Source organism: Leguminivora glycinivorella, chromosome 19, assembly GCF_023078275.1.
Source record: "Leguminivora glycinivorella isolate SPB_JAAS2020 chromosome 19, LegGlyc_1.1, whole genome shotgun sequence".
NCBI classification, from domain to species: Eukaryota; Metazoa; Arthropoda; class Insecta; order Lepidoptera; family Tortricidae; genus Leguminivora; species Leguminivora glycinivorella.
Window position 1 is genome coordinate 1,348,253 of NC_062989.1, and position 23,901 is coordinate 1,372,153.

The window sequence follows — 23,901 nt, forward strand, 5'->3', positions numbered from 1 at the left end:
AAAATAATTATTAATATCAAAACTTTATTTGAGATTCTTTTTTTGTTTATTTTATAATTATTTTCTTTTTTTTCTACGCTCAAATATTGAGCGAGTCAATCATAAAACTTAATTCATAAGAAAAGCTTAACATAGGAATGTCTACAAACAAACTTAGTATGATAGTTGCAAAATTACAGGCCAATACACTATCAGTAATAATGTTATCAATAAATATTGTCATTCCTTCGATACATTTTTTTATATTCTTATAATTGTTTTGCAACTACACTGTCAATAATAATAGAATGTTATTATTATGTGTGTTATATAATTATCGTCAACATTACTGATGGTATTTGGTATGTATTCAATTTAGCGTCATTACAGACCATTTTAATGTAGATATTGATTTTTAAATGCTTTTGGTTTATATTACATAGAAAACCAATTTAGTTACAATAGTTAAACTCAAATTATATGGTCAAATAGTAGATTATTAGTCTACAAATCTACCATTAATTGACACAATACCATCATAAGATAATTTTAGTTTTTCGTATTATTTCATCTGATTTTCTATGTACATATAATTAACGAATTTATTTTAATTCTATTAAAATTCAAGATTTTTTAAAACCTTGCAAATATTTCGTAATATTAGAACCAATCCATTAAACATCATATCGTATTAAAGTTTCAACTTTACACACAATTTCCTTCTGCAATGGAACTATGTCAAAATAACTTAACAATTCAAATTGTAAGAAATCTCTTACTATTCTTCAAAACGACAAGGTTCTTTGCAAACAGTATTGAGTTTATATGGACGCCTAGCTTACAAACTAATATGACTCTTACGGCCCGGCCACGACATTAGTCTAAGCGCGATAGCGGTGAGCGGCAGCCATACGTGCGAATGAAAAGTCCCATCGCTGTGTCTCGCTTCAATGTATGGCCGCCGCTCACCGCTGCCGCGCGTGGACAAATGTCGTGGCTGGGCCGTTAGTGAGCTACGCTAAGGTTTACACTACGACTAGAGGGCCCCAGAACATCTTGGATACTCGCTTCTCGTCCTCGGTGAAGAAGAAGTCCTTGCCGAGTTTTACGAACTCTTTAAGAGAGAGTTTTCCGTCCTGTTGACAAAAAAAAGTTCATAAATACATCAGGTATACAAGGTTAGCTTTTGGGAATTTTCGCGAAAAAAGACTGAAAACCTTTTTTTTCCAGAATGGGTAAATATTAATGATTTTCCTACTCAGAATCACAAGTCCTTTCTATCCTACTAGGCGAAAAAAAGCGTTAATTAAATGAAAATGAAATAAATGTTTATTCAAAACTAAAATTTAAAGCTAAAATTTAATTTCTGCCAAACCAGAGTATGGTTTATTGGCAGACGAGGCTTTTTCTACTTCGTTACAATTTTTCAAACACTTTGAACAGCGGTTACAAAGTGGAAAGTATGCAAATTAATAGAAAATTTTGGGACCATTTTTTTTGTTTCTTGTTTTTTGTCCTCGTGATTCTGAGTAGGAAAAACATAAAATTTACCTACACATACATACATACATACAATCACGCCTGTATCCCATGAAGGGGTAGGCAGAGCACATGAAACTACTAAAGCTTCAGTGCCACTCTTGGCAAATAAGGGGTTGAAAGATTAGGTAACCACATCGCAAAATACTTCAAAACAAATGTGTCAAAAATGTGAGCTTACAGTCAGGCACAATATTTATACCGGTGACTGTACAACTATATAGTTTTTAGGGTTCCGTATCAAAAAGGTCAACAAGAACCCTTATAATGCGACTCTGTCCGTCTGTCTGTCCGTCTGTCACATTCCTAAATATCTCGAGAACTACGAATGCTATCAACTTGAAATTTGGAACAGTTGTGAACATTGTAAACCTCTACAAATAGAAAGTATATTTTTTTACTTTATTAATTTTAATGGTAGAAAATGGCCAAAATGAAAGGGGAGCAAACTGTAAATTTCAAGTTATCAGGTAAGTGGGGTATCGATAGAAAGAGCGCAAATTGAACGTAAATAAACTATTTTATACAATTTTTTTGTAGTGAAAATAAAAGGCATTTTGAAGGAAAATGTAAGAAAAAATACCATAAATAAATAAATAAAAGATATTTTTTTTTAAAAGGTTAATGTTCTTACCCCATTGACATCGATGACGGCGAAAGCAACGGCCGCGTGCTCGTTGTCCAGCCCCAGGCACTGGAAGAACAGCTTAAACTCCTTCACTGAGATGAAGCCGGACTTATCCTTGTCTACTGCCTGTAACAAATCAATAATTTACTATTTCATATTGCTTTCATATGATGCTACTAACTAGCCTAACCGCAAAATTAAAATTTTGAAAAAACCCCTACATAGTGGACCAATTTTCTTGAAACATGGCTAAGAACACTCCCGACTAATTCAGCTTTCAAACAAAAAAAAACTAAATCGGTTCATCTGTTCGAGAGCTACGATGCCACAAACAGACAGACAGATAGACAAACAGACAGACATACACACACGTCAAATTTATAACACCCCGTCGTTTTTGCGTCGGGGGTTAAAAATGGAATAAAGATAGAAAAAACTTCGGTTAGCGGTAAGACCGTTAGGACATAACAGGACACTGTCGGTAGACTAATACTAGAAGACGTTGACTGATGACGCGTAATAGAACTAACACACACACTACCTCTAGTAGGGGCGATAAAGGGATTTTCAATGTGCTTAACAAATTCGGACTCGATTAACATTCACTGCCCCAAGAGGTCATGCCATATTGGGACAATCAAGATAAATCTCATCAAGTATCGTTATATCCGTTTTCAATTGGTTGGTTCCAAACCAATACACTTTCATTTTTTTTAATACTACTTCGGTAGCAAACAAGCATACGGCCCGCCTGATGTAAAGCGGTCACCGTAACATGCGCGTTGCCACCCCATTAGAAACTTGTACATTCCCTTTTGCTGTGTTAAGTACACAGCAAAAAGGAGTGTACAAGTTCTAAGGAGGGTTCGAGTTGCCGACGACTCAAAGGACAATAGACGGAACAAGTTAGTTCCGTAAGTCCTCCCGTCAACAGCCCGTTCGTTGAGCTCAAAGTTTTTCGCAAATTTGAAGAAAAGATGGATCAGGTTTTGAAGTCACTTTGCATAGACAAACTTACTTTGAACAGGTACGGCAGCCAGCGGTGCGCTTTCTTCTTGAGCGTCTTGTCGTTGAGCACGTGGTGCATGTCCTCTAAGTACTGTTCCACCGTCACGAAGTTGTACGGGTCGATGGCGCCCCACTGCTCCTCCCACGTGTGCTGGAAAATAAGAATTCACTCTTTAATATGGGCCTGAATTAATTGCCAAAGACACATAATGATCGCTTGACCAGAACCATGAACGATGCAGTTAACCCTTAAATGCATGACCTTGACAAAGATTTATTCAAATTTAAACTTTGACATGCTGTCAATAGAGTCAAAAATGCATGATGCATATATAAGTACATCACTATGCATTTAAGGGTTAAAGCACAGCAAATGGTCTGTGAATGAAAGAAATGCCAGAAAAACTTTCAAAGCTTTTGAAGGTTTTTCTGGCATTACTTTCATTCGCGACCATTTGCCGTGCTTTAACTGCATCGTTCATGGTTCTGGTGCCGTAGCCGAATGGCATTTCTGCGACGCGAAATGAAAACGAAACACCGCGAAAGGTGTTCTGGATCTGTCGCGCCAATACGCAAGAGCGATAGAGATAGATATCTACGAGCGATTCGTTTCGTGAGCGTTTGTGCCATTCGGCTACGTACCTAGTAGTTATATTGTCCCACTGCCGGAGGTTTTGGGAAACTTCTGTCTGGTTGACAAGAAATACTTTCAAGGTGTCCACTGTCCTACCGTTTCATATTTATTTCATTGTTACAAAAGTTTATATGTCACTATTTGGATAAAAATATTGTGCAGTAGAAATTTTCAATACTTGATCGAAGCGTTAGCGTAGGTCTACAGTTAGACTTGAGCAATTTGCTTCTGAATATTCCGAATGTTGTCTTTACAGGTCGCAATTCTCAAGCGAATCTCGTGAAATTGTGTGACCAAATTAAATATTTTTTTGTCTGTCTAGTTTTGGAAATTTTTCTATATGTGGAAATTACCGTAAAACAATTTTCACGAACAAATAAAAATTGAAAAGTACCTTAATAATCTCAGAGAACTCTTTCGCCTGCTGCTCATCCAGATGCCCAAGGCTCTGGAACCGGTTGGCGAAGAGTTTGAAGTCGTTGAAGGAGATCAGGCCGTCCTTGTCCACGTCCAGGATGTTGTGCACTGTGCGCATCTTGCGCCGCCAGAATTCTGACTGGAAAGAGGAAAGACAGGGCTTAGTAATGAAGTTAAAGTCCGTCCAACGAATATCAACATTAAATACGTAACGTTAAACAACGTTGTTAAAGCGGACCCCAGGCTCCCATGAGCCGTGGCAAATATCGGGATAACGCAATGTTAACATCCCATGGGACAATAAGAAATAGAGATAAAAAGACAACGCTCTACGAAGCCGAAATTACATCATGCAGTATTTATCGCCGAATAATGTGACGGAGAAAAAATTGACGCGCCAATACAGAACCTTACAGTTTAATCTTAGGTGCTGCCTCAGAACATCCTGATTCCTGAACCCAAGATCTACTAGTTTTTCCGAAGCAGATACGTTCTATTAGACAAACGATGATCACGAGCATTCTTGTAAACGAAAACAAATTAGTTTCGCTTAAATGCTGATGCTCGCACGCAACTATAGGCACCGCGAGCTAGTAAGCTATAAGCTCATGCTCATCGCTGGGCGAGTAACTATAGTATAAACATCGCCGTGTCTCTTTTATTTACACGGGAGTGATTATCTTTTGATCGTTTTTATAGCCGATAGCTCATAGCTTACTAGCTCGCGGTGGGACCAGTGCCATCGGGTGGTCGTTTACAATCAAATCGAAATTCCTAATCGATATTAGTCCAGTCAGTAGTCTTATATTAAAAACCAAATGAAAGGGCCTGTGTTAAATACATTGTAGAATAATAGATATTAGAGAGGTCGACGTCCTATAACTAAGCGGTCATAAAACATAGTGTACAATGTATTAATCTACTAGTCTTACACAAAACCAAATAAACCTAGTCCACTCGAATTTCCATGCTATTTTAAACCGTTATCCTTCTACATATAAGAATTATAATCAAGTATAAGCAACATAGACTTGATTAGTTAATCTGTAAGGAAGTCAAGTAGGTCAGTTTTGCATAAAGAGCCAAGCGAGTGATTGTTACGTCTGGTTTTGCGACATAAGTAATATCGTTATGAGCTACTCGTATTAGTATTAGCTTGATTTGATCAAGTTGACCCGTTAGGAATTTGGAAAGAGAGTTGTTTAGCAAATCACTTGTTATATAAAGTTTGTAGAATTCTATTAGAGTAAGGGCCGGTAGCACCAAACCGTCTGTCTCCGTTAAAGTGTTCGTTAAATTTTATTCTATGGGAAGTTCCATAGACGTCTGCTGTGTGACGATGATGTGTCTGTCAAATGTGGTTGGTGCAACTGGCCCTTAGTTTTAAAGTCCCTTACGATAGTTTGTGTTGATAGTGGTAATACAGTAGACCCAAGACCCTACTGGGAAACAATTTATCTCTATATTGTATCCAAAATAATGACTGCACTATTGAAAATATGGATACGGAAAGCTCTCAACAAATATATAAATGTGATAAGATGTCTACCTACACTAACACCTATACGAAAATAGTACATCCCATAATCAAGTCACAGTTTGTTTGTTTCAAATTTCGGTTTCTGAACGATGATTTTTTTGAGGTATTACTGAATTTACTGGGTTCTTCAAATAGTTACAGCTGCAGTGGCCTAGTTCACCACAGTGATATTGACACTTGACACTGACAAGTCTGTGCCTATTCCTGGGTTGATAAGTAACATAACATCAGTACCAATGTTTCCCTGTTGAACAGGCAATGAACAGTGAAGTGTCACTGTCGGGTGACAATTGTCACTGTTTTGAAATAGGCCACAGGTTGTAGGTACTAATAGGTAGGTATGTATATTGCAGCGGCGTGGCGTGAAAATTTTCTTTTCCCCTCACTAGCTCGGAAACACGTGTTTTGTCCTTTAATACCAGCGGGTAAAAACGCATTTTATCCACTAGTGGGTAAAGTAATTTGACCTTGAATAAAGTCAAATTAACTGCTTTAAAATTAATAAAAGTAGGTGAATCTAGTCATAAAGATGATTTACCACCTGTGGAACTACTGGAAGCTGTGATAAACGCATTTTTGCTTTGTAGTTTCCTCGCTATAGTGAGGGGAAAAGTTTTGTGTTACACTCGGGTGCAAATGTATTTTACTTCTCGTGTGTTAAAAAACTCGCAAGTTCAGGATTCTATTCTCGAACCACTCGCTTCGCTCGTGGTTCAACTATAGAATCCTTTCACTTGCTCGTTTTTCAATTCCACACTCGGCGTTAAAATACAACTTTGCCCCCTTGTATAACAAATAACTATTGATAAAACCAGAGGGGTTTTCGGGATCTGTTTTGTATGGACTTCTACCGATACTGGAGAATTTTAGGGAACCCGTAGGGAATCGACTTGTATCGACGCCTTCATAATACCTATCGAAACCTTCATAAAGAAGAACCAATTTAGGTATCTTTGTTTTATCTTTAAGTCTTGTTTCGTGCAAACATAATCGTCATCAACTCATCATACCTAACTGTACATTCGTAAACTTTTCACGCCGTCCATCATCGTAAAGTCATTGCATCCGTTGACCTCCGCGGCGATCATTTATCTGCCTGGCCAATCAACTGTGACCTGGTTACTAACGATTATCGATGTTACAGGGGTGCAGTGCAGTCGGTCTGGATTGGCTCCTACACTCACTATTTATTTATTTATTTAACCTTTATTGAACAAAGAAACACAATGTACAATAGGCGAACTTAATGCCATAAGGCATTCTCTACCAGTCAACCTTTAGGCAAAGCAGAGAAGTTGTAGGCGGTGCAAAATTACAAACACAAAAGAACTATAATTAGGTACCTACTTTTAAGGACACAATGCATGCAAAACAAAAAAATAATACAGAGGAATAAACATACACATATACGTGATATTAATACTGTTGTTTTATTTCGAACTTTAGTTGAGTGGTTTAAGATTGTTTTAGCTTTAATTTGGTTGCGTGCGTAAAAAGGCAAAACTTTCTTAAAGTCATTGCATCCGTTGACCCGGTTACTAACGATTATCGATGTACAGGGGTGCAGTGGAGACAGTCTGGATTGGCTCCTTCACTCGCTGTTATTCAATTTTCAAACTTAGGTGAATTTAATAAGTTTTTTTAATAACTTTGAATTTGTTGCATGCGTCATGTGCCGATTTCGGAGCGACTTTTTCCAAAATCAAAGATTGGATAGGGTGATATGAGCCGTTTTTCTAATAATTTACTCTTATTACCTATTATTGACAAATGATCATCATTTTCGAATCGTGTTTTTAGGAAAGATTATAATTTTTCTCAGGAATCTCGTGTTGTGAAATAGGTATATTTATTTAGCATGAAGCCTTCGAAGTAAGAGAGCAGCTTCTGAGGTCTGCTGGTGAGAAGTTAAAAAAGCTCTCGGGTCACGTCGCACTTACTTTGCTGAGATCCTGTTTCGCCGTGCCGAAGGTGACGTACTTTTTGCGCACTTCCCCAGTCTGGATGCACCCCGGCCACATGGATTCTTTTGACTTTGTGGTGAAAGAGTTAACGGAAGGTATTTTGAATGTGTGTTTGGGTCCAGAACAGTGGGATTTGGCTTCGTTACCAGTACGTAGCGGTGGAATTGGTATACGGCGCGTACGTGATGTGTGTCTTCCGGCCTTCCTGGCGTCGGCGGCGGGAGTGGTGGACCTTGTCACTAGGATTTTATCTTTGAATCGTGACCAGGTCATAATACCTTTCGCTTCCAATGCCTTGTCGGTCTGGGAGGCTCTCAACCCGGGTGCGCGGGTGCCTGAAAAGCCGTTTCTGCAGCGTTTGTGGGACGAGGTAGGCATTAAACGTCTTTTTGCCAGTCTCTTGAACAACGCTTCTGGTGCGGATAGGGCTAGACTGGTGGCGGCTTCGGCACCGGAATCTGGGGCCTGGTTACACGCCCTTCCCTCCCCGAACTTTGGCACCCTCCTCGATAATGACTCGTTGCGGGTGGCCGTTGCTCTTCGTCTCGGCTGCGATGTTTGTCAACCACATCAATGCATTTGCGGCTCGATGGTGGAGAGCAACGGGCACCATGCTTTAAGTTGTCGCAGGTGCGCAGGGAGGTTCCCACGGCACCACGCCTTGAACGATATCATTCGTAGAGCACTGGTGTCGCCAACGTTCCGTGTGTGCTGGAGCCACCTGGACTTAGCCGGTCGGACGATAAGAGGCCAGATGGGTTGACTCTGGTGCCATGGGAGAGGGGTAAGTGCCTTTTATGGGACGCCACCTGCGTTAGCACGTTTGCCGCCTCGCACCTCGCTCGCACCGTGCGGACGGCAGGAGGAGCTGCTGAGCAGGCGGCGGACCTAAAAAGGGACAAGTACTCGGCCTTATCAAATTATTTATTTGTTCCTGTGGCCGTGGAGACTAGTGGGTGCTGGTGTGCGGAGGCAAAAACCTTCCTCTGGGAGCTGGGGCGTCGTCTGCAGGAGAGGGGTCTCAACCCCCGCTCCGGGTCGTTCTTGGCGCAGAGGTTGTCCATCGCGGTACAGCGTGGAAACGCGGCAAGTGTGATGGGCACTTTTGCGTCGGGAACGATGCGGGGTGGGTTGTTTGACTAATTTAGGTAGTTTGTTAAGGTTTTTTATTGTTAAGGTTTTTTTTTTATTAGTATTATGTTTTAAACCTAGTATTAAATAGTTAAGTATTATACGTGTAAACCTAAAATATTATGTTCATGTCAATAAAACATTTTTTAGCATGATATTTTACTCGAATACCTACCAATTCTACTTGTAAAACATGTATCTAAATCATATAAAAGCTGTACTAAATACATTGTAAGATAAATCTAGTTGCAAGAAGATCTGTTTAAGACCTAAACTAGTTACAAGAGGCATGAATTGAATGTGATTAAATTGAATCAAGGCCGGTATTGTCCTATTGATCATCAATGAGGGAATGACAATAAGTAATATTTATGTCATTCTTATTGACTGTGTTTAGATTGTATAACAACCATTTTGGCTATTGAAGTTTGAACTACCATAATATTTTGCTTGCATGCATATTTTGGGCATATTTTTAAAGAGAGTTTACGCTACTGGAAGAGTTATGAAATTTAAAAGAGTCGTCTGCCTTGTGGTCTGTAGGATACTTGACAATGAGGTTGTACCGTCGTCTTAGATGTTTTCTTGACCCCATACCTATTAGAAAAGCAATTTTCCTTAACTAATAACAAGGACCATATAATATTTATATATATATTTTTTTTTTATAATACCGGGACAGACTAAGCCCATACAAAAATGCGTACCCCTGAAATGCCTTTTAGGCCTTTTAGTCTTAAAATTAGATGGCGCTGTTTCGCACCCTGGAAGTGGCTAAATCATATTTTCTCTAAATATGTTTGTGTGTTTTTATTTTTAATGAGAACGATTGCCTTGCTTCTTTATTTTAATATCATGATATCACGTCAATACACATTTTGCAAAAAAAAATTGATTGCCTCATCAGTGTAGTTATGATAGTATTTAATAGATGGCGCTAAAAATTGAGGTACGATTCTTAATCGATAGTGAGTTCACAGTTCTCCTACTTAATTACTATTAGGACTTGAATTTTGGACCTTAAAAATTGTATACAGTAAAAAATAAAAATAATGTTAAAGACTCACTCGATCATGTCCCTTGCATTCAGTATCAGAGTCGCTAGCGCTGTCACTATCGCTGTCCTGTTTCCTCCTGTTCTCCTCGGGCCTTCCGTGCTGTTTGCTGTACCGCCTGATGGCGCTCTCTACCACCTGCTCCTCGCGGGGCTTCTCCGATAGATAGCAGACACTGCCGTTGCATATCGGTTTTGTGTGGATTAACTGAAATGAGAAGGAAAAATTGTTATTGATTTATCTTGACAAATCAATATTGATGTTTGTATTTTAATATTATACCTATCGATCGTTATGGTTTAGACGCAGCGTTTATCTCATGTGCAAGTTACCTATGTTCAATTTAAATTTTGGTAATATCAAGTAATATTAAAAATTTACAATGAGTGATAAGATAACATAAGATACATTTATTGATAAAAATTAACATTTTTTACACGTCAGAATATTTCAATTATTCATCTTAATTAACAATTCTATTATATCATTCTACAACAACAACATACAATCACGCTTGTATCCCATGAAGGGGTAGGCAGAGCACATGAAACTACTCAAGTTTCAGTGCCACATTCTAATATTAAAAAATCTTATTTACATTTTATAAAAGGTAGTATACAATTTAATTTGTTACATAGGTAAGTCTTATTAACATATAGAAATTACTTTATAATTATACATATTAACGATCCCTGAATAAAAATTTATTGACAGTGTAGCAACTTAAGTAAAATAAAATAAAAAATAAATAAATATTATAGGACATTCTTACACAGATCGACTGAGGCCCACGGTAAGCTCAAGAAAGCTTGTGTTGTGGGTACTCAGACAACGATATATATAATATATAAATACTTATATACATAGAAAACATCCATGACTCAGGAACAAATATCTGTGCTCATCACATAAATAAATGCCCTTACCAGGATTCGAACCCAGGACCGCGGCGTAGCAGGCAGGGTCACTACCGACTGCGCCAGACCGGTCGTCAAATAACATCAATCAGTCAATTAACATTGCTTTCAATTTACGATCAAATATGCTATCAGTCGCGAAAAATACCTATTACATATAATTTCTCCCAATTGGAAAATTCGAATACATGTAACATGCCTACACATTCGGACACATAGAAATGTGTGGTATTCATCTACGTTGAGATGATTTTATTACTTTTAGCCCACAATTTATTTCATGAGCAGTTTCTTTGATAATACCCTGGTGGGAAGGGACATTTTAAATTCTGCGCATATAATATGTAAATAAAAATCTACCACATAGCCATCATTGTTATCATGCCCGCCTCATGGTTTGTTTGGACAACTGTACCCTAAAAACAAAAGAGTTGCCATACTTATTTACTTCATTCATAACATGTGAATCACATATTTACTATACAATAGATACTATGTAGCAAAACTTTCGCAAGTGGCTTAAACCTGATTTCAATCTATTGTTATTTAACTATTTTTCATTAAAATTTTGTACATACACTGTCATGTTGCCAAATCAAAACTAGGAGACTGCTTTATGTTGGCTCCTTAAGTAAGTAGGACAATATTTTCATGAATCTTTCTTACCCTTTAAGCATCAAAAAGAACTCACAACCAAAATAAACATGACCTAACTTGCAAGTTGCATTAATTTATTGTCACATTTGCATGTGCTTAACATATTTTGGCAATCCTACTCTCTCTTTCTCTCCTACTGGAAAATGATAGTGTGCGAAACCAAATATAAAACTAAATTGAGTCTTATCTAATGTGTTGAAGGTGTAAACTTGTATTCAAATCTCTTAGAATGCATCAAATGCGTTGCAGACTTCTAATGCCCTTCATTTCTTTCAAAAAGTCTTATTTAACATCCCATTTTATAGTAACATACAACATTTTGGATTGAACCATGTTATTCCAAGATTGAAAAAGCTCAAGCGGCGGCCATTTTAAGATGAGTTCCGCCATTTTGTTAACCGATGCGCTTGCGTCGCTCGGGCATTGCACTTTACTTATCGCACGCAGAATGGTAAACATGTTAGCATTGCATTGTGCATACATATAAACAGATTTGCATAGTGACTAATGGTTGAGCTAAAGAAAATGTTTAGTTACTTAACTAAAGTAGAAATAGGAGACCAAAAATTCATTATTTAAGTCCATATTTTCCATATATCGTGAGATTCGTGAGACCAATGTAAATCGGTTGTGCGTTTAAAATAACCAAATCATTTCTGAAATATTAGGATATTTAAGCCATAAGAACACTAAAATTAAGAAAAAATCTGCCGCTTTAAGTCCACCTTTTTTTGCAGTAATTAACCAATAAAGTAACTACGCTTGCAAGTGTTGCTTTATTCATTATGTTTTCTTATTGATTCATTAGTACATAATGAACCCAAAAGACATTAAAAGTTGATAAACACGAACAAAGAGGAGATAGACGCGATATCCTTGCAACGCCGTAGTCTATAAATAGACCCCGCACCAAGGATAGCAACATAGCAACAAGTTGGGACATATTATTCAGTATGGAGAAAGCGTTAAAGGGCAAAGGTGTGCGGAATGTAACAAGAAACTAAACAAACGGCTGTTACCTACAATGTTCCTGACTATAATTTTAAATGAATATGGTCCTTCAAACCGGATTTCAAAAGTTACGTTGTATTATCGAGTAGGTAGTCTATCTACTCTGCCTTTGGTAACTGTAGCTACCAGCTGTCTCACTTAATAAGTGTGTGGCAATTAGAACGATTACTTTTTATTAGAAAAAAAAACAAAAAAATAAATAAATAAAGGTTGTCAGTAGGCCAGATCAGATAACTAACAATTACAATTATTGAGAAAACATTTCATCGATGTTGTAAAATAGAAGTGTTTGGAATTTTAGCACAGTTTACAGCTTAACCCCCTTATTCATAAACGTTCACTAAAGTTATCAAGCCGATAAATTCGTTTGTCTCTTTCCGACGTATTGGTGTGATAGAAAAGGACAAACGAACTTTATCGGCTTGATAACTTTAGTGAACGTTTATGAATAAGGGGGTAAGAAGTTAAGATAAATACTAAATAATAATAAGCTTAAGATAAATATTAAATAATAATAAATATTGTGGGGACATCTTACACAGATCAACCTAGCCCCAAACTAAGCAAAGCTTCTGGCATCTTCTGGGCGAGCTCACTCCATCGTAGGCCACGTCTTTGCCTTTGGCTAGTCTGTGGTCAAGAGTAAGCCCATTTATAATAAAAAAAAAAAAAAAAAAAAAGCTTGTGCTAGGCGACGATATACAGAAGTAGTGCGAAAAGAGATGCCTTCGTATTGTTACGGAAACGTACGAACGTGTCATGCTATTTCAGTCAGTCTCAGTACAAGATGTACTGACATTGACTAAACTAGCATGACAAATACGAACGTTTCCGAAGGAAACCCTTTTCGCACTTTTCGTACATACTTTTACTTTACATATGTAGAAAACATCCACAATTCAGAAACAAATATCTGTGTTCATCACACGAATAATTCTGACCCAGGACCGTCGACTTAGCAGGCAGGGTCACTATTGACTACGCCAGACTGGTCGTAAAGACATTGCCAATTTGCCATGCAAACATCCAATGCTCTGTATTGCCATTTTGTCGATGTTGAATGCATACTTATTTTCAGTAAAATAAAAATAAGATGTTTATGCCTAATCAACGTTACGATACATTTACCCTACAAATAAACGAGTTTGGTTTTAGCTAATACTGTTTTTTACATCCATTATTGGAGACCTTGACCTGGCGTCACCAGATAAACAACATGTGAACCATTATCTAAACTCTGTGTAACTCGTTAAACTAAGTAATACCAAAGAGGATCGAGTATTATAGAGAGTTACTGTCAAAGTAAAGTTTGTAATCACAGTGCATAAAACGGTTCCCCTTGTTTTGGCATAATTTTAATATCAAGAATTCTTATTGGCATAATCTATATTGGCATAATTCACCTTTTGCATAATCTGTTATGGCATAGTATAGTTACGCATAATATGTCTAGGCATATTTTTGTTTGTCCGAATATATTTCGTGCATAAAGGTTATTCGCCGAATGGTTTTTATGCATAAATTATTTCTGTATAACATGGTTTAGTCGAAATTTATCATGCAGAATTTTTATCATAGATAATACTACTATATTAATGTTGCAGTTCTAACCTAACCTAACCGAAATTCTTGACAAAATGTTGTATTTGTTAAGGTCGCAGTTCGAACCTAATCAAACCGACTCTCTACACAGCATTTAGTATGGGTGGATATTCTGATTTTAGGAAATATGCCAAATACATATATGCAACATAATTTTATTCATAAAAACAATCGGCGTAAACAAAATTATGCGAACTTATTTTCGGACAAAGTAATATTCATATTATTTTAGATTATGACAAATAAGTTTTCTGCCAAATTAACATTCGGCGAAAATCAATTATGCGAAGTCTGTTATGCGAAAATCGTTTCGGACAATTAAATTTATGCCAAATAGAGGGAACCCGCATAAAACATCCATTGCAATCTCTCGATCGACACAGGCTCAAAACTTTTCAACCTTCGTTTTGAGAATTTGGCCCATATTCTTAGCTTGATATGTGTTAGAATGCCAAATATTAATATTAGCGCCATCTAGCCGAGCGTCCCCCAAAAGTATAACGCCATCTAGGCCACCGTACGTTCTTCTATATGGTTCTGAGGTACGCTTTTTCTTATACTTTATCTGTCTTTACGGAGTTACATATGTCTTTGCTAATACTTATTCTTTAATTGACAATTTAAATCAACTAGGTACGCACTCGTGCTGTAAGTTGCATATTTAAGTATTCATTCGGTCGATGTTCAATTCTTTCAGTGATTAGGTAATTTTATGCGTTTTTGTGACAACTTTCGTACAATGAAATGATATTTGACGACCGGTCTGGCTCAGTCGGTAGTGACCCTGCCTGCTAATGCTAAGCCGCGGTCCTGGGTTCGAATCCCGGTAAGGGCATTTATTTGTGTGATGAGCACTGATATTTGTTCCTGAGTCATGGATGTTTTCTATGTATATAATTATGTATTTATCTATTTAATGAAAAAATGAAATGAAATGAAATGAAAATTATTTATTACCGGAAATACATTCCATAGATTATTACTAATATTAACATAATAAATTCACTAAATTAAATTAAAATTAATAAAACTAAAACTAAAATAAATCTAGTAGGACCCGCGGTATTTAAGCATGTATATCGTTGCTTAGCACCCATAGTACAAGCTTTGCTTAGTTTGGGGCTAAGTTGATCTGTGTAAGGTGTCCCCAATATTTATTACATTATTATAATGACCTATCAAGTGTCAGGAACTTATAAAATAAATATGGGGGTAGTTATAAACATAAAGGGATACGGGATACCCATTTCTCGATAAGTTAAATACAGAGGTACAGTGAGCTGTAAAAGTGCATGGCGAATTTATCAATGAATTCATTCGTGATTCCATGTACATGCATTTATAATAATATTTTAACCCGAAAATTATGCTTCTATAGATCTTAGAAGTTTTAATAGAGTATCTCAAAACCTAGTTGAAAATCAGACAAAATCTTCTGGCCTACATTCAGTTCATAGCATCCAAATAAAATTATCACTTTTACAGGGCTATTCACTACTTTTGTCACATGTTTATAATATATAAAATACCTAGTACTATTCAATTACCTGAAATTGATTCCATTCAATAACTTGAAAGGTAGCTATTGTTATACAATATGTTTTTACATAAACTTCGTTTCTTTTGTTTCTCGTCAACTCGCGTTGCCATTGTTGATAGTGTTTTGTTTTACGCTATTTTCTCTTGCATTGTATTGTTATTCGTTATTCTGTTACCCTTTTTTGACCTTGGGAAGTGTTAGGCATTTACGATTTGATATAAATTATTTATAGTAAATAAAAAGTCGCTTTTAATAAATATTATTGATCATGGGATGATAAGAATTTGTATTCATTTATTTTATATAATTGAATAATAAGTACTCGTATGTATTTAGCCACTAACCAATTAGTTTTAACTGACTTGACGGCCGACTACTTATTCGGTCGGACGGTCTTATAATCTTTGTCATTTAAAACCAAGTGTCTTAAAATGTTGTTAAAGCTATTAAACCCTGCATGTCCAGTAGTCAAATTTAGACAAAAATATATCTTTTAATACGACTGACATATCCTCACTTTGTTCAACACAAGATTATCTTAGCCAGCCTCTTCAATCAGAATGTATGCATTCAAACTTATGCCCATATTCGCAAAACCCTGATCCGATTCCCGAATTCTCTGTCCCAAGGTTGTGGGCTGTGGGCCAAGGTTATGGACCCGCATAATGCAAATGTTTTACGTCAGAACAGGTGATAATGTAACGATTTTGTATAAACTTCAGTAGTTCTTGTTATTTGGAAACGTGACGTAACGTAACCGTTAACCGATTTTAAAACGTTCGCCAATTTTATTGGGACTAGGAAAGACAACTTATCTAAAGAAATTCATTCTAAAACTAAACGTAAAGTTTTCGAATGAAATGTAAACCAGATACTCAGGATTACCTACATATTTTTATAACCGGATGACCGAATGAGGGTCCCCCACATCTAGCGTCTCGCGAGCGTCGCGTCGGGCCAACTGTATGGGCAAAGCCGGTCGACGCAGCGTCTTTTTCCATACAGTTGGCCCGACGCGACGCTCGCGAGACGCTAGATGTGGAGGGACCCTGAATATGGCCAGCTAATTTGCCACAAGAAAGCCGTCCTCAAAGTGAGCTTTTGATAAAATAATATACGGTAAAATATACAATATTACAGTACATCGCATTAAAATTTGGCATAATACCTATATGATATATTTTATGCGAAATTAAATCAATCCCCCAAACCGGTAAAACTGGTGCGCATACGCATTTGCAATACTTTTTCTTTTGTTTATGATAATTGACATCTTTAGTCATTCTACGCGTCGGGTAGGGTGAGGTTGCCAACAATGAGCCACCAAAAATTTAAATCTTAATAAGTCAGTCATAATAGGTCCAAATTCAATTTTTTTTATTTAGTGCATTTGTTATTTATCTAGCTCTAAATTTTCATCATTATTTTTTAATAAAACTGAATAGAAGTCGAGATATTTTAGTTTTTTTAAAAGATGAACAATGGCTCATTGTGTACAATCTCTGGTACAGACTGAACCGGTACTATGTATTCAATGAACCGGCCTAGTACACAATGAACCTACCATTATATAATTGCATAGTTTTTGATAAATAATTGCAAAATATACAAACTGATTTAGGTAAATATGGGGCAATTTAATAAATACAACATTTACAATGTCAAAAATGCTTATTTATTTAAACTAAGAGTAGTTTACTAATGTAATCGTCACAATATTCTTCGTTATATGAAAAATAAAGTCTTGCACTTCAAAAAACTTAAATAATATATGTATTATCATATATTTTTGTACTATATAGTAACGTTATATTAGATATATTTATATTAACTCTTAAACATGGCAAAAGTTGTACAAAATAGACCTTCCAAAGGCTAACTAGAGAATTACCTAGAGAACCTCCTGGTTCATTGAGTACTCTAGCCTTGTGGTTCAATGTGTGCTAGATATACATTTTCACTTTTTAAATTCGGTAAAAAATAAACGGCACAAGAAAGCCGCATCAGTGAATGTCAAAAAGATAGAGAAATAGTCACTCCGCACAACTGATTAATTAGATAAATCAAACATAACTACATTCTGAGAAAATATAAAAACTAAATACTTAATTTTTTCCTGTTTTCTTGTCCAAAATCACAAAATACTTCACTACACGTGCAATTTCAACGCGGACCGGCCGCCGACTGGGGAGCGAGCGGGGGAACCTTAGCGGCGCGTGCCTATGTTCGCAGTGCAGTTTGGCAACGTCGCATTTTCGAATAAAACCGTTGGTTCCTTGTGTACCACTGGTTCTCTGTTGCCCACCTTACCCTATTCATTTTTTGTGTGCAGTCTGTGTGCCCTAAACGGGAAGTCAGGTTTGGTTTTGTGTAGTGGTGTATCGCGTTGTTTGGCGATAAAGGAAAAGGCTTGGCCAAAAGGCCCAAACCTAGAGGAATCCAAGCAGCCTAATAAATAATTATCATTAGGTATGCATTTTGTATTTGGAATTATTAATACAAACAGGAGCGAAAATGCTAAAATGGAAATGAGCCCTCTTTCGATTTGGGAATTTTAGTTAAATATACTAGTGCTCTTAACTAGATTTATCGAAAAAAACCGGCCAAGAGCGTGTCGGGCCACGCTCAGTGTAGGGTTCCGTAGTTTTCCCTACTTTTCTCAAAAACTACTGAACCTATCAAGTTCAAAATAATTTTCCTAGAAAGTCTTTATAAAGTTCTACTTTTGAGATTTTTTTCATATTTTTTAAACATACGGTTCAAAAGTTAGAGGGGGGGGGGACGCACTTTTTTTTTCCTTTAGGAGCGATTATTTCCGAAAATATTAATATTATCAAAAAATGATCTTAGTAAACCCCTATTCATTTTAAATACCTATCCAAAAATATATCACACGTTGGGGTTGGAATGAAAAAAAAAATCAGCCCCTACTTTACATGTAGGGGGGGGTACCCTAAAAAAACATTTTTTTCCATTTTTCATTTTTGCACTTTGTTGGCGTGATTGATATACATATTGGTACCAAATTTCAGCTTTCTAGTGCTAACGGTTACTGAGATTATCCGCGGACGGACGGACGGACGGACGGACGGACGGACGGACAGACAGACAGACATGGCGAAACTATAAGGGTTCCTAGTTGACTACGGAACCCTAAAAATTGACCATTCTGAACAACTCAGTTAAAAGATATTGCGAAAAAATCTTTAAAATCGAAGTGCTGCTCTCGACTGTTTCCTTCTTCAAAACTTAATCAATCGTAACGGAGAATCTGAATATCAATTAAGGTTTCTGTGTCGGACCGTTTAGTTTTTTTTGGCTTATTGTTACCAAATTTTGAATTCCACACCTTTTTTGCGCCATAATCAGTAAGTCATATTTTGGAACTTTATGATGGGCTCTAGCGTCTTTAAAAATAAAAATATCAAAAAAATAGAAACGGTCCGACACAGATAAAAATAATAGTAATCTGTCTTAAAACAATCAGTGCTCTATCTTCAAAAACCAGGGAGGAAATAGTCGAGAGCGTTTGTATGGAGAATTGGCCCCTCCTGTATCGTCTTAATTAGAAAGATATTATGTATGCTATGCTAGGTCGATTGACCGTGAGTCCTATTTCAAAGTAAGGGAATAAAGTCACATAACTTTTAGAAAATATTTTCAACAACATGGTCCCTTCATTATCGCGTTGTTTTGTGCCTACAATCATCAAGGTCATTTTTTGTTAATCACTCGTCGAAGTAAGGTGGCGGCCGCTCCGCAGTTTGAATACCGAACAATTTTGGCGTTAATGTACAAGGTATTGAAATATAAATGGGGACAAAGTCACAAAAATATGTATCTACAACCTTAACGTGTAAGAAATAAAGTCGTGTATATAAATTTTTGGCACTTTATCCGCATCTATACTCTGTCAACCAAGTTTGTCAGTAAATAAGAACAAAGAAAACTATATGCATCCTTTTCTTTAGGTTGCTAGAGAAAAGGATACCTATAGTTTTCTTAGTTCTTATTTACTGACAGACTTGTTTGACAGAATATATATTTAATACCTACTTACTCATTATGTAGGCAAAGCACGAGATATGAATTGACGAGTACCTTATCGACATAAGTTATTAGTAAACATGTTGATTGTTTAATATTGTTAATATGTTATCGGGAATATAATTAGTCATTTTGACACGATTACCCTAAACTTACCTACCTTTTGGTACCTTCGGTACTTACTTTTAAATTATAAAGTTATAAACGTTAAACTTTCGCGAGACAAATTTATTAAGTAAGGAACAGCGGGGCAAATCTCGACTGGGGGGCCATTCTAACTGATCCTTTTTTTCCATTATTAGACTATGATGATGAGTTCCACTGAACACGCCTACCATATATAACCGGTGGACACTATTTAATAATGCAAATATTGTAAAACATGGGAAAAATGGACCAGTTACATTGGCCCCCCAGTCGAGATTTACCCCGCTGTACCTTACGGATGTGACTACATATCGCATTTTGACGACATGCTTCAAGTCATATCATATGCATGGAGTCCAGCCGCCACGAACACTATTTCATGCCTAATGACGGGTCTCCATATGACTCAAAACATATTCCCAAAACGCGATATAATAACGTGAGTACACCCGTATAGTCAAATAAGTAAATACTCCTTTATCGGCATCCCGTCCAAAGGTGTTTTAAAAGTCAAATAAGTTCAGCAAGTCTGCGAATGTTAATAAGCTATCAATTTTACGTAAACATTTCGATTACCATACAATTGTGGTTCTCCAGTGGCCCAAATAGTATCATCTCTGCTTTATGAAGCAAGCTAAAATAGCACTTTTTTCTTTAATATTAGGGGATAAAACGGTTTGATATTTTGTGGACATGATAGGGGAGTGATAAGGGGTCAGGTTATCATTATGCTTCAATATTTATGTGTATAACGAATTGTCTGCAGTGGTCATTCTTTTATCACTTCATACATATTCTTTTATTACTTATTACATAATTTTTCGGGTCTGCATTTCCTAATATATACTATTATTAATAAATCCGTTTATTGCAGACAACATATGGTCCAATTAAAATAACAGTACAATTAAAATAAATAAATCACAGTTCAAAAAAATAAAAAATACATAATTTACCAGTAATTTCAAAAATTAAAATTATATTTGCGACAATACTGACATTTTTTTTTTTTACTATTATTAACGACATCTCGCGAATGAGGTATCATAACTCGAATTTCTACATGTTCATAATATTTAAGTTATAGGTAGATAAGTAATACAAACATGCAACATCTATGCAATTGTGACTTATTTCGCTGCTAAATTACTTATGTTATTTTGACTTTAATACTTTTCTCTACTTTGATGGCAATTCAAGTTAATACTCAAATAATAACAAAACCTATATCCATTGTATTGCAAATAACTTACTCATTTTTATTTGATACGCTATTTACAACTATTATTGCTATAAACTTGTGCAGATTAAACATCGGTTGATTATATTTCGCAAACTTGAGCTAGTAAAACCATAACCTAACTCAACCTGCACTAACTTAGGTAGTTTTACGATTTTTTAGCTAAAATGGTTGTTTTGGCTCATTTGTACAAGAGTCACAACTGTAGGCTGCTATTTTTACAACCTCAAAGTTTGTCTAAGCTAACTCTGCAATGACTTACAAAGTTTGTCTAACTGTGCAATATCTTCGAGGAAAGGAATTTGGTTCCGGAAGACCATTTTGACAGTGAGGCATTCCACGAGAATGTCCTTTACGACATATCTACGATTCTTCTAATACTTCTGTTCTATATTCTCGAACTTTGCGGATCTCATTGAAGTCGCTGTCATACAAGGCAATTGTAAGGGACATTCTTGTGGAATGCAGCTTTTATACGGTACAGTTCTCATTCTCACTATAATTCATCCATACTAATATTATAAATGGGAAAGTGTGTGTGTCTATTTGTTTGTCCGTCTTTTACGGCAAACCGCAGCGACGAATTGTCGTGATTTTGAAGGGATGGAGAGTGACATAGGCTACTTCTTGTCTCTTTCTACCGCGAGCGAAGCCGCGACAAAAAGCTGGTACTTAATATTTTTATACTCTCACTATTATTCAAACTGCAAAGTCTGACGCCCTTTCAAAAGAGACATCATGTATTTCATGTTATGTACTTATAATACTTATTCATTCATGCAAACAGTCACATCACATCTGTTTGCCACTCAACGATTTTGGGTCGCTACTTTTATTAAATAGTAATTTTATTGACCATGATTATATTCCGAATTACGATAACCTTTGTACCTTTATGTCGCTCGATTTGAATATGTGACTTTGTTCCGATAAAGAACTAAGAGTTTCAGATATTATGCATTCAGGTTTTTTCAGGTTTCAGGTTTTTAAAGGCAGCTAAGTGTGGCGTGGAACAGAATATCAATTCATCTAGTATTTCCAGCACTAAGACATATACCCTACCTACTTGCGAGTTTCTTATTTGTGAGATAGTCCCTAAGATATGACATATCATCACCATCCTCCTTGCGTTATCCCGGCATTTGTCACGGCTCATGGGAGCCTGGGGTCCGCTTTGACAACTAATCCCAAGATTTGGCGTAGGCACTAGTTTTACGAAAGCGACTGCCATCTGACCTTCCAACCCGAAGGGTAACTAGACCTTATTGGAATTAGTCCGGTTTCCTCACGATGTTTTCCTTCACCGAAAAGCGACTGGCAAATATCAAGTGACATTTCGCACATACGTGAAAAACTCATTGGTGCGAGCCGGGGTTCGAACCCGCGACCTCCGGAACGAAAGTCGCACGCACTTACCGCTAGGCTACCAGCGCTTCCCCTCAGATATGACATAATAAGTACAATATTATTTGTTGTCTATCTCGGGACAAACATGAGATTTTATGTCAAATGTTGAATTATAGATAAGGATTTTGTTAATAATAATGTCAATTTTGTTAAAAGATAACGATATCTGGTTATTAATAGTACACATTAATGATTGTAACGTCTCTTTGGTAACTAAATTAGTCCATGCATTTAATTAATGATTTTAACCATTAATATTATTAAGGGCCACTTGCACCAATGAAAATGTAAGGTTAATCCGAGGGTTAACCCACCATTTTATATGGAATTTGACAGTTGACAGCCCACTAACCCTGAGTTAAGTGGTTGGTGCAAGTGGGCCTAAGATGAACAAAAACCTATATAACCTGACACTAAAGTTATAGGAGTTTATTTTTGTTATTACATATTTATTTTATGCAAATACACTTTCGAAACATATCACTTTCGAGGCACCACAAATAAAATAACGACAAAAATCCGGTTCGAAGGACCATCTCAGTTTAGTAGCAAAAAAAGTAAAAAGTGATGCGACTTTAGGACTTAAGCTGTCGTATCATAAGTAAACGATCAAAGAAGATATGTTACTTGAAAGATCAAGTTAGAGTTACCAATATAGGAGTTCGAATCGGTCTGGATTTAGAAATGCCTTTAAGTAAAACCTGGTTTCTTGTATAGAAAGCTGATCTACGAACGAACACGTGTCTCATATATCAATAACATTATCAACAGTTTATAAGTCTTCAAGTTAATATTAATGCTGTATTTAATTGAATTGCTATTTACAAAAAAAAACCTGTTCACACAAAAAGGCAAGTCACAAAACTTTGTGCGACTTACCTAGTAAGTAATTCTCTTTGAATCCGTTACCAACTAAGCGTTGGCGGCCAACCATGCTCCATCTTGTGAACATGGTCATTGACACCATAAAAAATAATGAAAACGGACGTACCTTCAATTGATTTTGGGCACTGGGGCTTGATATAATAGCGGCACTCCGTTCCAAGTTGAAAATAGCGGACCTTAGTCCCATCCTCACTAAAGAGATCGCCATGTTTAAAAAAACACGCCACGTATCTATGCACACATATAGTTTTAAAAGTAAAAGTTTGACAGGTTAACTTTTTAACACGCACGCGCGTCAAGTTGTACGGGTACTGGCTGGATTTGGAACGGCCGTTTAGTTTTATTCGTCTGGGAGGAAGAGGGGGGGCAAGGTTTGTTTTCAACCGGTAACTTGAAGTTATTGCTTTTGGTTAATTAATATGGTAATCGAAACTGGCTCTTAATATTTTACGATACAAGTTTTGTGAATAGTGGAGAAGCGCAGAGTTATGTTTGTAAAACTACATGTGCTTGTGTTTTTGTTTGTTGGATGCTACGATGTTTTGTTTTTTTA

At 36.6% G+C, this 23,901-nt stretch overlaps 1 protein-coding gene across 1 annotated transcript; it reads right to left on the reverse strand.

The window, feature by feature from the left end:
• Window positions 1–4: 4 nt before the first annotated feature.
• On the reverse strand, window positions 5–23,665 carry LOC125236634 (sarcoplasmic calcium-binding protein). Its single transcript, XM_048143513.1, has 6 exons — window positions 23,455–23,665; window positions 9,908–10,102; window positions 4,183–4,344; window positions 3,165–3,305; window positions 2,153–2,272; window positions 5–1,115 (listed from the first exon to the last, which is right to left on the reverse strand). Exons 1-6 carry the CDS (start codon window positions 23,554–23,556, stop codon window positions 1,005–1,007), a joined length of 831 nt encoding a protein of 276 aa, XP_047999470.1. The 5' UTR covers window positions 23,557–23,665; the 3' UTR covers window positions 5–1,004.
• Window positions 23,666–23,901: the final 236 nt, after the last annotated feature.

What these genes read in the sequence shown, in the direction of transcription:
- LOC125236634 (XM_048143513.1), bottom strand. Translation starts at nt 23,556, where the DNA reads ATGGCGATCTCTTTAGTGAGGATGGGACTAAGGTCCGCTATTTTCAAC. An exon ending in AATGCAAGGGACATGATCGA is followed by an intron (nt 4,345 to 9,907) that starts GTGAGTCTTTAA and finishes TCCTCTTTCCAG; the next exon opens with TCAGAATTCTGGCGGCGCAA. An exon ending in GGCTGCCGTACCTGTTCAAA is followed by an intron (nt 2,273 to 3,164) that starts GTAAGTTTGTCT and finishes GATTTGTTACAG; the next exon opens with GCAGTAGACAAGGATAAGTC.